Source organism: Drosophila sulfurigaster, chromosome 3 (assembly GCF_023558435.1).
Source record: "Drosophila sulfurigaster albostrigata strain 15112-1811.04 chromosome 3, ASM2355843v2, whole genome shotgun sequence".
In the NCBI taxonomy this organism is placed as follows: domain Eukaryota; kingdom Metazoa; phylum Arthropoda; class Insecta; order Diptera; family Drosophilidae; genus Drosophila; species Drosophila sulfurigaster.
Genome location: NC_084883.1, coordinates 10135708 through 10147969, shown reverse-complemented (window position 1 = coordinate 10147969; position 12262 = coordinate 10135708). Strand labels below are relative to the sequence as shown.

Sequence of the window (12262 nt, the reverse complement as noted above, 5' to 3'; positions counted from 1 at the left end):
AATTAGGGAGACAAATGTAGAAATTATTGCTATAATCTGAAGCAGTAAAATAAAATTAATAGTTTCGCTCTAAAGAACTCGACACCTAAATAGGAAGAAATTTGAATAAAAGAATTATAGAGAGAAATGTATTAGAAACAGAAAATACTGCTATAATCTGAAGCAGTAAAATAATAATTTAGTGTTTCGCTCTTAAGAAATCAACACCTAAAAAGGCGGAAATTCGTAGCATGAAATTTATTTTCAACGCCTTTTAACAATAGTAATTTCCTTTTCAAAATATTTATACCCATTGAAATAAAAGTCACAGCTTTAACAGTTATATAGTCGTTATTTATATTGAAAATATACAGGGATATAATAAAGAACATCACATACAAGTATTTTTTTAAATGTGTTTTTTTTTGCTAGAAATCATAAACAATTATCATAAAAACGTTGTTAAATCCACAACAGAAGGTCTACGTAGTTTTGAGATAAATGAAAAATTGCCAAGAGTTGATCATTACAAACATTGAAAGTTGACAGATTGTAAGACAAAAACAAAAGAGTGGGAGAAGAGAGGAGAAAAAAGAATAAACAAAACACCGATAATAGACATTATCATGTAGCAATTATTATATACAGTAAGTGCACCATCATCAAACGGATGGCTGCAACACTTGATCACTTTATAGAGGCTTACATAGCTATGCGTGGTTAGAAATTTAAGAAAGTATCTTTTCTTCGTATTATTGTTGTGTTCGATTTCGTTTTGACTCGGAACGCAGCGGGAGCCGGGGGGAGCTTGGTTGGAGCGTTGGGAGAGAGTATCAGCTAATGCAGCATTAAGAGACGCCTTTGCAGCTGGCCTTTGTATTGTATTTAAGCATTTAGTATGTAGAAAACCAGTTCCAATATGATGGGATCCTGAATGCCAGAGGATTCACCGTGCAGCGTGGCTATTAGATGATTATCAAGCGCATTCATATAAAGCGGTGGCAACTTTGTTCCACGTGCACCGGCCTCATAGCAGACCTAATACAAAAATACAAAGAATTTAATATATTGAAATTGACAATAAATTGCTGCTTACGTTCTCCTGGTCGAGTGTGGCACGTAGTGCCAGTTTATTGATGCCAGCAGCAGCTAGCAGATCTAGGAATGGTAGCAACGCCATCGAAGCGCTTCGGGCCAATTGCTCGGCAATGCGAGTGATGTCAGCATAGTTGGTGCCATTTGTGGCATACCAATCTTCGCACTGCAAAAATAAATCATGAAATTAGAATATATGTTTATAAGATTCAATAATTTAATGAAATATGATAAATGCTTAACAAGTTTCTTATTCAAAATACTTCTTTCACTGTTAACTTAACTAATCTTAATAATGAATCTCATGTATCTCAAGCAGAATTTTAAACATTTCCAAACTTAAACTTAAGACCTTTACAAATTCTGTTCCTTTCCGAGGAAACTTAGACTTTTGCGGACTCAAACAACTTACAATTTTGCTGTGGAGTATAAATAACAAATAAAAGGGGACGCGACTGTGAGATACCCAATACATTCTCAAAAAAACAAGAAACATATTTTATAAATATAATTAAAATACCGAAAATACTAAAATATACCATATGGTGTTTGTGATAAATCATTATAGTACTACAATTTAAAACATACACTCATACCATATGCTGTATTTGGTATATCGCTATAGTACATTTAAAATTAACTTTACACATATCATATGTTGTATTTGGTATATCGTTATAATACTACATTTAAAATATACCATACACACGCAAATTTTAAAAATAAAAATATTAAAGCTTTCCTTTATACTACATCACATTAATATACCAAAAAATACTAATACTACTAAAATATATCATATTCTGTATTTGGTATATCCATATAGTACCACATCTAAATTATACTAAGCACATACCATATGCTGTTTTTGGTATATCCTTATAGTACATTTAAAATATTTCTCACATACATTTGTAAAGGCTTCATATAAAAACTTTTCCTTGAGACGTAATTCTAAATAAATCTGTATACTACAAATTATGAGAGTTAGTTAACAGATGTTACTTAATAGAGTATTTGTATTAAGAACTTCTAACTTAGCTTTTATAATAATTTTGTAAAGACTTTTATAGATTAACTTAAGTTGTGCAGATTTTTACGCACCTTGACAATAAAAATGTCCGTTAAGCGTATTGCATAGTTGGTATTTGAATAGTTGAAGCTGGCATGCACACGCATATTGGCCACACCATCCATGGGTTTGTCATCGATGGGCGACTTGACACTGCAAATTAAAGATGCGGGGGAGTCATTAATAAACTATCGAGAGTGAGTAGCAGCATTAAACTTACCCCACATTGATGTCGCGATCATCGTCCACCCATTTGATGCTGACAATTTCGCTCTGTTCATCGGTGGCTGCGATGGGACCACACACAATATCGATGTCCGTTTGATTGCGCAACGCCTGACGCACTTCCTCCATTTTGGCCGGCATTATTTGCACCATCAGTCCGTCCTCCACAATGCTGCATTTGCCCGACAGCCCGCTGCTGCTCTTCAACGCTTCGTTGAGCACAAAGAAACTGGCGCCCGTAATCTTGCGAGGCTGTCCTTGTATGTTGATTGCTTGCGTTGAATACGCATACATCTCGGCACGATCATCGTTTATGTTCTGCATGCACACCAAATGCCCGTCGGCCACCTTGGAGAAGTTGCCGGCAAATGCCAATATGTGATCAGTGGCATTGTTGATCGCCTTGATCACATCGTTCTGGCGATACCTCGGAATGATCACCGTCGTCTGGCGATCCTCCATGTGTATGTAGAGACCGCGTATGGCGGGCAATGAATACGTATAGTTGCGGAAATCCACCAGAAAATTGATGATCGTTTGCGCAATCTCGCCGTACACCGACTCACGGTTGCGCACCGAGATCAATGGACACGGATAGTAACGATATTGGGCACCCAAACGCAATATCAGACGCAGCGGCAACACCTTGGCCCAAGGCACCTCATGCCGATGGATGAGCACACCGACCAGATACGGATTGTCCGGCACAATCACACCCTGCAGACACTGATACGTTGGCCGTATGAATATGAAGCCGCCATGCTCGCGTGATCCCAAAAAGTTCACATTCCGCGGACTGCTAAAAGCCAGCTCCTGGGTGCTGGAGCGCGCATTCTCCGCCTCCACATACACATCGTACAGATGCTGGAATATGTCGCGTGGCACCGATGGACCGCTGCTCGCTGGCGGTGGCTTAATCTCCAGCAGTATGATCAGCTCATCGTTGCCCACGTGATGCAGTCCAGATGTGGTAAAGTTCAGCACCCAGCGGTTCATGCAGCAGCTCACTGTGGAAGAGGGGAAAGTAGTTAAGAAAATGTGTGTGAGAAGTTTGCTCAACTGTGTGATACTCATTCTTGAAGAATATATTTACAATATAGTGTTTCTTCCCACAACTTTCTGCTTGTTCAACTTGCTAATGTAAATAATATAGAACAAGCAAGTTAAGGTCGAATGTGTTCGACTGTGAGATACTCATACTCATAGTGTGATTAAAGCACTGAAACTCATATCAAGATTTGTCTTCCCATACTTTTCTAGAACAAGTAAGAAAGCAAAGCACTGTGGAATTATTCTTCAAAATATTCCAAACAATATTCCGCAAAGTACTAAAAATACATTCAAAATATATCGTAAATACTAGATTGACTTATTCTGTTTTTTACATGCATTTCCTGTCGACACAAAGTTATAATATAACCTTATGTAATATGATTATCAAGTATAAAAATGTAAAAATATTTCAAGTGAAAAACTATTGTTAGCTAAACTATAACTATATCATGCAATATTCCCTAGCATGACCATAAAATTTAATTAACGGATAGTAATGAATTTTACAGTATTCGGAATATTAATAATAAATATTAACTATGATGAAGGCAGCTAAAATTATAATAATGCCGAACCCAATTATGTAAAAATGATAAAATTCTCAGGAATAATTTAAAATATGATTATACATAATTATGATTAAAAATTGAATTAAGTCATTAGTAATTATAGAATTTCAATATGAATGGGAAATTATTACAATTATTTTAGTCTGAATAGGTCTAAATAACTGTTAATATATTAACTGGCAAAATAAACTGTAGAAAAAGTGAAAGCTCTTTAAATAAGTGAGTAATAAAGTTCCTAAGTGTAAAGACTTTGTATTGTAATATTACACAAAAATGTAAATATTACACAAATTGACTAAAGAATTTCATTGACCTCAAGTGACATTTTGAAGATTTGTATATATTATGTGGACAATTACAAAACGCATATACACTAAAAGGCAATTGAGAGTAATAGCTGAGATATCGAAGACAAACATTGTCAATTACTATCAATTAAGCTTCTGCTGTACAATTTGATCTTCAGAGCTTACGTTATTTGTGTGCCAAGTGCTCGATCTAATTATCACTATCTGTATTGAAATGCATATTTCTGCAATTGTAGAACAATGCACCAAATTTGATTGTTGTATATCTCAATCATTTTGAGGGGGCGTATCGACAAGTGAGAAAGCTACAGTCGAGTGTGCTCGACTGCGAGATAACCGCTACATATTTTGAATGAAGACAAATCAGTGCGGTATTATACCAAATTTATATACAGAAAATATACCAACGGATATTTTTGGTATATGAATATAGTACTACATTTCAAATATACCAGATTGTCAGCCAAAGCAGATAGGACTTCATTGCAGTAGACATTTTTTGCCTTATAAAATTAGTTCTTAAATAACTTCGACTCGTTTTTTTCGATCGAAACCAAATTTTCAGAAATCATAAATACTGTTATTCCAACATACATTTTCTGCAGTTATAATAGTTATAATAACATTCTATCCTATGAGTAGCGGATATAAAAATGAACCAAATTGATGATAAATATAATATCGCTAGCTCTAATACACTATAAGCTATAGCTGTTTAAGTGGACGGACAGACAGAAAGATAGAATATATTTAAATACGGAGCGGCTTTCAGCTGCACATTGAATGCAGTAGCGCCAAGTTGTGATTTTATGCTATTCTTACAGTAACAACTAAATATGACATCGCTACTCATATAGTGTCTAAGTTATAAATGATTAAGTGGACGGACAGACAGACAGAAGACAGAATATAATGTATTTAGCTACTCATTTTAAATGCATTATTTGTTAGCCAAGTTGTAATATTATGATATCCTTACAGTGGCAACTAAATATGACATCGCATAGTGTCAAAGGTATAGATGTTTAAGTGGACGGACAGACAGACAGGCGGAATATATATAATACATTAGCTAATAAACGGAATAAAAGCTGTTTTCTAATACATATTAAATGCTCTACTACATATTGCTACTTGGTAGCGCCAAGTTATAATATCATGATATCCTTATAAAAGCAACTAAATATGACATCGCCAGCTTTTATAGTGTCCAAGTTATATATAATTAAGTGGACGGACAGACAGACATATATAGTATAATGTATTAGCTAATAAACGGAATAAAAGCTGCTCCATTTTAAATGCATTATTGGTTACCGTCAAGTTATTATATGATTTTCCTAAAGTTTCAACTACTAACATTAAGTAGCAGCTCTGGAGCTGCAGAGGATTGGGCATTCAGTTGGCAATACTCACTGTTGAGCACTTTGACGTGCACGTAGAAATTGTTCTTCAGAATGAACTTGAGCGTTTCACGCTGCAGTCGCTCGATGAGCTCAGCATCGTTGCGCACCACTTTAAAGTCGACATCACAGTTGCTGTTGCCGCCACTGCCGGTCACACAAATGGGGGGCAGAGCGTGCTCCTCGCTGGGTATGAAACAGCCATGGGAATCGCTGGGCGGCAATTTGCGTGACGATTCCATTTTGCGACGCGGCGAACTCTGCGCCGTATTGCGACCAGCTGCAAAGTAAAAAGATATTAATCAAGTGAAGTAATAAGGTTATTTACTATTTAGATTACCACTCTGACTCTGTTCGCTGCCCTGGGAGACAGCGCTTAGGGTGGCCGCCGCTGCCGTGGGCGGTATGGAGCCGCGAAAGAGTTGCGCCACCAAACCCATTGTGGTGCTGGTGTCAATACTGCTGCTGCCCGAGGTGCCAGAGGCAGCTGCTCCACCTCCACTGCTGCTGCTGTTTGCCCCTGGTGTGGGCGGCTTTTGACCTGCGCCGCTGTTGCTGCGCTGCACGCCACGTCGCGCCTGCTTGGCCTCGCCCCATTGCTGCTCCATGGTGCTGGCCAGTTCGCTGCCCGGCGCAATGCCATCGCTGAACATGACGCTCTTGCGTTTGCGTCCCTTTTTTCCATCCGAACTCGACGAGTTCGAGGAGCTGCCATCGGTTTTCTTCAGCACACCGACGGGCACAATCACGCTAGGTGGTCCACCGCCTGCTGCTGTGACTTGACGATGCGGCGGTATGGTCGAGCAATACTCCATGGGATTGTTGGGATTGGGCGAACGCATCGGTGTCGGTGGCAGTGCGGAGGGTGGCGCCACTTCATTGGCTGCCTGACCGCCTAAAGCATTTGCCTGACGTTCGCTGAGTATCATGAAGCATTGCACACAGACCCGCGACTCCGGTTCGTTGGCGAACTGCAGATGGAAACGCTGTGAACAGCAGATGGAGCATAAGACTTTGCCGCAGGCGCGACAGTGATGCCGACGCTTGATCATGGTGAACTTTTGCTGGCATTGCATGCACTGACCGGCCATGTTGTCGGGCACCCAAATGGGCGGCACCTTGCCGAGATTGGCATGCGGATCGCTGTAGCCAACGGCCTCGTAAATGGGACTGTCATCGTCATCATCGACGTCGTCGCCTGGGGAAATCTCAGCAGGTTGCTGTGGTACTTCCTCTTGCGCTGGCTGCTGCTCGCTCTCTGCCGGCGGCGTTTGTCCTGCGCTCGTTTGTGGTCCCACAGCAGCAGCAGCTGCATTTAGATCCAAGGTTTGCGGACGCTGTGGTCGCTGCTGCTCCCCGTCCTCCCCCTCCACTTCCACTGCGACTTCCTCATCTTCGTCCAACTTACGACCAGACAGTGAATCCGTGTCGCTGGCGCTGCTGCTAAACGATGAAGCTAACTCCTCGCCCACAGTTGCTGTGGCCAGCGTTGCTTCCTGCGCCCGCAACTCGGCAAACTCCACTGTCGATGCCTGTGAGAAGTTGTCCACATTTAGCTGATCCGCTGAGGTCGTGTCCTGCTCTGAAAGTATGCGCACTGATTCCTCTTCTGTCACAGCCGATTCTGTGGAGTCTTCATCGTCAATTTCTTTGGGTTTGTGATGATACGAGACGCTGGGTGGCACAACAAATGCCGCTGACTGCTGCGGCTCCACCTCGATGTCCGCCTCGACTTCTTGCAGCATGCTGTCCAGCTCTGTATCAGAGATTTCATCCATGGTGGAGCAAAAGGTGAGCGCTTGACTGCGCTTGGGAGGCGCCTCCTGCTGCTGTTGCTGTTCTTGTAGTTGTTCCCGCTGTACAGGAGCTGCGGGCAACGTTGGCGCCGGCTGAAAATCGAATAGAGATTAGTCGGAGCAGTTGGATAACTACCTCAAGTACTTACCGCTGGCTGCTGTGGTGCCTGCTGCGGCTGACTCTGTGTGTCCAGCTCGCTGCTCGTCGCCTCGGACAGCTCGTTGAGCACTTTGCCCAATGCCGAGGATGCGGTCACCTCACAGGGCAGTATGGACTGCGATTCTGTAGTGTTTGTTATCGAAATGGAGGACAGACCCACTGCCAAATCCTCCACAGCCACCGATTCTACTTGCCGTTGTTGTTGTTGTTCCTCCTGTTTTGGAGGCAATTGAAACGCACTTGGCTTGTCACTCGGCTGCTCCTCGGAGCCGGGCGACGGACCCGAAGAGAACGTGGAACAAGAGGAGGTGGTCAGCGATTCGGACAGCGAGGCAGCAACATCATCGTCGCCCACTTTCGAAGGCTTCGCCTCGCTGAACTTCTTAATGTCCTCGTGCTCATCGTCGTCATCCTCCAGGCTGGATATTGCGTGCCGCTCCAGCTGTCGTTCCAGCTGCAACAGCTGCTCCTGTTCACGTTCCAACTGCAGCAGCCTTTCTTGTTCCTGCTTCAGTTGTTGCTCCCGCTCCAGTTGCTGCTGCCTTTCCTGCTCCTGCTGAAGTTGTTGCTTTAACTGATTTTCCTGCTCCTGCTTCAGTTGTTGCTCCCTTTCTAGTTGTAGCTGCCGTTCCCTTTCCTCCTTGAGCTGCTGTTCCCTCTCCTCCTTGAGCTGTTGTTCCCTCTCTAGTTGCTCCAGCTCTTCCTGCTCCCTTTCTAGTTGCTCCAGTTCTTCCTGCTCGCGCTTGAGTTCCTGCTCCCTCTCCAGTTGTTGTTCCTGCTCCCGCTTCAACTGCAGTTCCTGCTCCCGCTTCACTTGCTTTTCCGTCTCCAGCTGTTGTTCCCTCTCTAGCCGTTCTCGCTCCTGCTTGAGTAGCTGCTCCTCCCGCTGCTTCTCCAGCTTTCTCTGCTCTTCCGCTTGTTTCTCCAGCTCTCTCGCCCGCTCCTGTTCCCGTTCCTTCTCTACCCCATTTTGCGTCCAATCGTAGCTGTCGTGCGTCTCCAGCGATTTCACATTGTTGCGATAGTCGTTGAGACTGTTGAACACCTGAGAGACGCCCACAAAGTTCTTGGCTGCGGCGCCAGCGCTGCTGCCATCGCCCAGTGGGCGTGGTGACTCAACGCCCACTACAGCCGTTGCTCCAGCTGCTGTTGTTGTTGTTGCTGCACTTCCTCTCAGCTGCTCATCGGCTGCAAGAAAAGAAACAAGTTAGAACAAGACAGAAATATATATTATTATTTTTATTTTTATCCCACACGAACCTTTAAGCTCCGCTTCCAGATTGTCCAGGACCTGATCGATGTCCACCAGATCCATAGTAAACAAAAAAACAAAAACTCAACTATGCTCGCATCTAAAGCCTGCAACAAAAAGAGACGTAATAGATGCTGATGAAGTAGTGAATTTCATTTTTTGTTTGTTTGTGCGGTCTCTAAAATTTTCACTTTACGTTAAGCGGCAGGGTGATGGTGGAAGGGGGGAAACTGTGATTGCTAAGTGGGGGGAATGAACGATCCAAAGAGACGCAAAAAGAAAAAAACGATGGAACGAAAAAACAACAAAGACAACAAAGCGAATTATGATTCATAGCGCAGCGAGAAGCTGTTTGCTCTATGTTGTCTATCGCTTGTCTTATCAGCGTTTCCACTGCACATGCATTTTTGGTTTTGTCAATTAACGAATTTACCTTATTTACCCACGGTCTTTTTTTGTTGAATTTCTTGCAAAATATGTTCGAAATACGCGAGCAGTGTGACCGTCGCGGGACACTGCAACAATCACTCATGCTTACTCTTACGTTGTTAGCTACGGCTTACGTTATCCGTGGTATTTTTTGTTTGGTATACACTGTAGGCAAACTGCTAAGAATTTTTAGTAATCACGGTCACCCTGGTCGCTGCAGATAACTGTTAGTTAACAGAACGTGCTTAACATTAGTCGAACTAAAACCGTTGAATGAGTCGGACGCGGGGTTTGTGCTCGTTGGCATCGCAAGTGTAAAGAAATTTAACAATTTATTGCAACGAATTTGTTGTAATTGCATACATAAAATGCACAACGCAACGTGCAATTAATTCATTAAGGTGCAACAAGTGCAATTGAGCGGATAAATATAACGCACAAATCACAAAAAAAAGAATTCGCGTAGTGAAGCAAAACGCAAACAAGCAGCAAAAAGCAAAACGAAGAAAAACATAAAGAAGCCGCCACCGTTACGAACTATTTGTGTATGCGTGTGTGTGTGTATACACGACAAGAGAGTGCATGTGTGTGTGTGAGTTGTCTGAGCGCCTTGTAGGTGTATTTGTTGGTGGAGTAGTGTGAGAGTTACTGTGGTGGGCGTAAAAATCAGACAAAAGCAATGCGAATGCAATACGATTAATTTGTATTGCACATTTTTAGCTTGAAGAAAAAATACTTCAGTAATTTGAATGTTTACCTCTTTTGTTAGTCTCTTCTGGGTCGTGTAATTTACTTATGTTCTGTGCGCTCACCAACACTGTCAACCCACACACAAACTCACGCATACAGCGCAAGTAGATACACCAACACAATCTCACACAGACAGGCAGACAGACAGAGAGACATACACGTTTTATGCTTTTACACTCCGCTGTTGAGTAGCACAGCAGCCATTCGCTGCCTCTGTTAATGTTACTGTTACTGGCACCTTTCAATTGAGTTTTCGTTTGTGCTCTGTTCGCGCTCTGTTGTCTCATTTTATCATTTTTTGTTTTGCTGCCCCTCTGGCTATTTGTTTATTCTCTTTCGCACTCCCACCGCCTCTCTCTCACAAACACACATACACTATCTCTCTCTGACTGATAGTTGCTTTGATTTTAGCCGCGCGCGCAACTAAAAATTGCTGTTAATTATCAAAATTAAATGAATAAATGTGTAATTTATGAATTCCTCTCTCGCTCTTTTACTCTCTCGCTGCCTATCTATGTTCTTCCGCACACACGCACGCACACATACATCGACAGCGCGCAATTGAATTGTTATTGTACGCGTTTTATTTGAAATTCAATTGAGAAATTTATGTGAAAATCGCGAATGTTTTTTGTGCCATTACCAAAATGTTTGGAGTGATTTACAAAAAAAGAAGGAAATAAAATCACGTGTTAATTTAATCAATTTCAATTCTTTAGCGCATACGATTTTTTTGTATTGCTATTTACAAAATTCAAGAATCAGCGAGATATACTTTGAGTATATTTGAATAGCATAAACAACATAAAGAGAAGATATTTTCGCTGAAAAGCCAAAAAAAAGCTCTTTATGCTGCCGCTGACCGTTGTACAATTATAAACAAACAAAAAAAAAGCAGAAAAAAAACCAAAAACAAACCTTTGGAATACACTATTTTCATCAACTTCTGTATTAAATATCGTCGACTTCGCCACCCACGCAACGAAAATGAAATCAAAACTGAAAGCTGCGCTGCTGACGTCGCCGTCATCGTTGATGTTAATATCATGGATGCTTTTGATTCTGCTGGTGGCCACCACACAAGCAGCTGATGAGGTAAGTAAGAAGAGGAAAAGGAGGAGATAGTGGAATGGGTTGTAATAGCTATTTGAGAGCGATAGATTATGGAATAGAGTGCAAATAGGAAAGCAATTGATCAGATCATTTTTAAGAGGCACAGTGGGAAAATGGAACACAATCGAATTTCCATTTTGAATAATTTTGAATAGGTCATTTAAATGGTAATTGAGAGAAACTGAAATAAAATATAAAATAAATAAATAAATAAATAAATGATATAAAAATAATAATTATAGCATTATCTTGTAATCTTACCCAATTGATCTCACTCTTCAAAGAAAAATGAAACAAAATCGATTCATTATTTTGAACACGCTTTTATTTCTATTTATGTGGATCATATTCATTAAAAGAAATTGAAGCGTATTCAAAATAAAAAATCGATTGTGTTTCATTTGGTCTTTAAGAAATTATGAGATCCATTGGGTTCTTTTCGCGTTTAAAATTTTTCATTAAAAAGGCAAATGAAAATTTTAAATATATTTTCTGTGCTTTAAGATCTATAGTATTGTAACATTCTATATTTTTATAATTATGAAGTTGAGTACAATTAATGCAATTGTTCGGCTTTATTTTTCAACTTCTGTGATTGATATTTCCCAATTAACATTTCGATATATTTCCAAATTAAAGAATGCATTTCAATCGATTGATTTTGAAAGCTTGTGAAGCATTTACTCGTTGGTTATCTTTATTCGTTGTTGCAACCATCTCATTTCTAATTATAATTAAAGCGGAAATTAAAGTTGTAAAATTGTGCTTGAGTTCATTATTCTTGGCACTTAATTTGATAAAAGAAAATTGATTCGTTAAGGTGTGTTGTAACAAATCGAATTTAAGGCAAGGTGAATCATTTTGTTTTATTTTGTTTCTTTTATCTTCCAAGGAAACATTCAGTTAAGAATTAACATACCGTATGCATGATGGCTTTTTAATTACCTGGAACATTAATATTTAGAAGTAGTTTAATGTTGGGAATTAAATGTGCCTTCTCTTCATTAAAACTTGGTTGACTAATCCAATTCTATATACAACGAAATAAGTTTTTATCA

At 40.5% G+C, this 12262-nt stretch overlaps 2 protein-coding genes across 3 annotated transcripts in view; one reads left to right on the top strand and one right to left on the bottom strand.

Annotated features, from left to right (window-relative positions):
* Positions 1–311: 311 nt before the first annotated feature.
* LOC133843037 (zinc finger FYVE domain-containing protein 9) lies at positions 312–9477 on the bottom strand. 2 transcript variants are annotated; one of them, XM_062276391.1, is made up of 10 exons: positions 9346–9477; positions 8921–9019; positions 8475–8848; positions 7650–8411; positions 6045–7593; positions 5718–5984; positions 2367–3378; positions 2179–2299; positions 1076–1240; positions 312–1017 (listed from the first exon to the last, which is right to left on the bottom strand). In XM_062276391.1, exons 2-10 carry the CDS (start codon positions 8973–8975, stop codon positions 865–867), a joined length of 4458 nt encoding a protein of 1485 aa, XP_062132375.1. In that variant the 5' UTR covers positions 8976–9019; positions 9346–9477; the 3' UTR covers positions 312–864. The 2 variants fall into 2 exon arrangements, with proteins under 2 accessions (XP_062132375.1, XP_062132374.1); XM_062276390.1 differs by having other exon boundaries at positions 7650–8848.
* A 112-nt stretch (positions 9478–9589) lies between these two features.
* Positions 9590–12262, top strand: part of LOC133843038 (syndecan) — a 139842-nt gene continuing 137169 nt past the window's right edge. The window contains exons 1-2 of the mRNA XM_062276392.1: positions 9590–9742; positions 10811–11186. Coding sequence (XP_062132376.1) covers positions 11079–11186 — 108 coding nt within the window. The 5' untranslated portion in view covers positions 9590–9742; positions 10811–11078. The remainder of the gene's footprint in view (positions 9743–10810; positions 11187–12262) is intronic.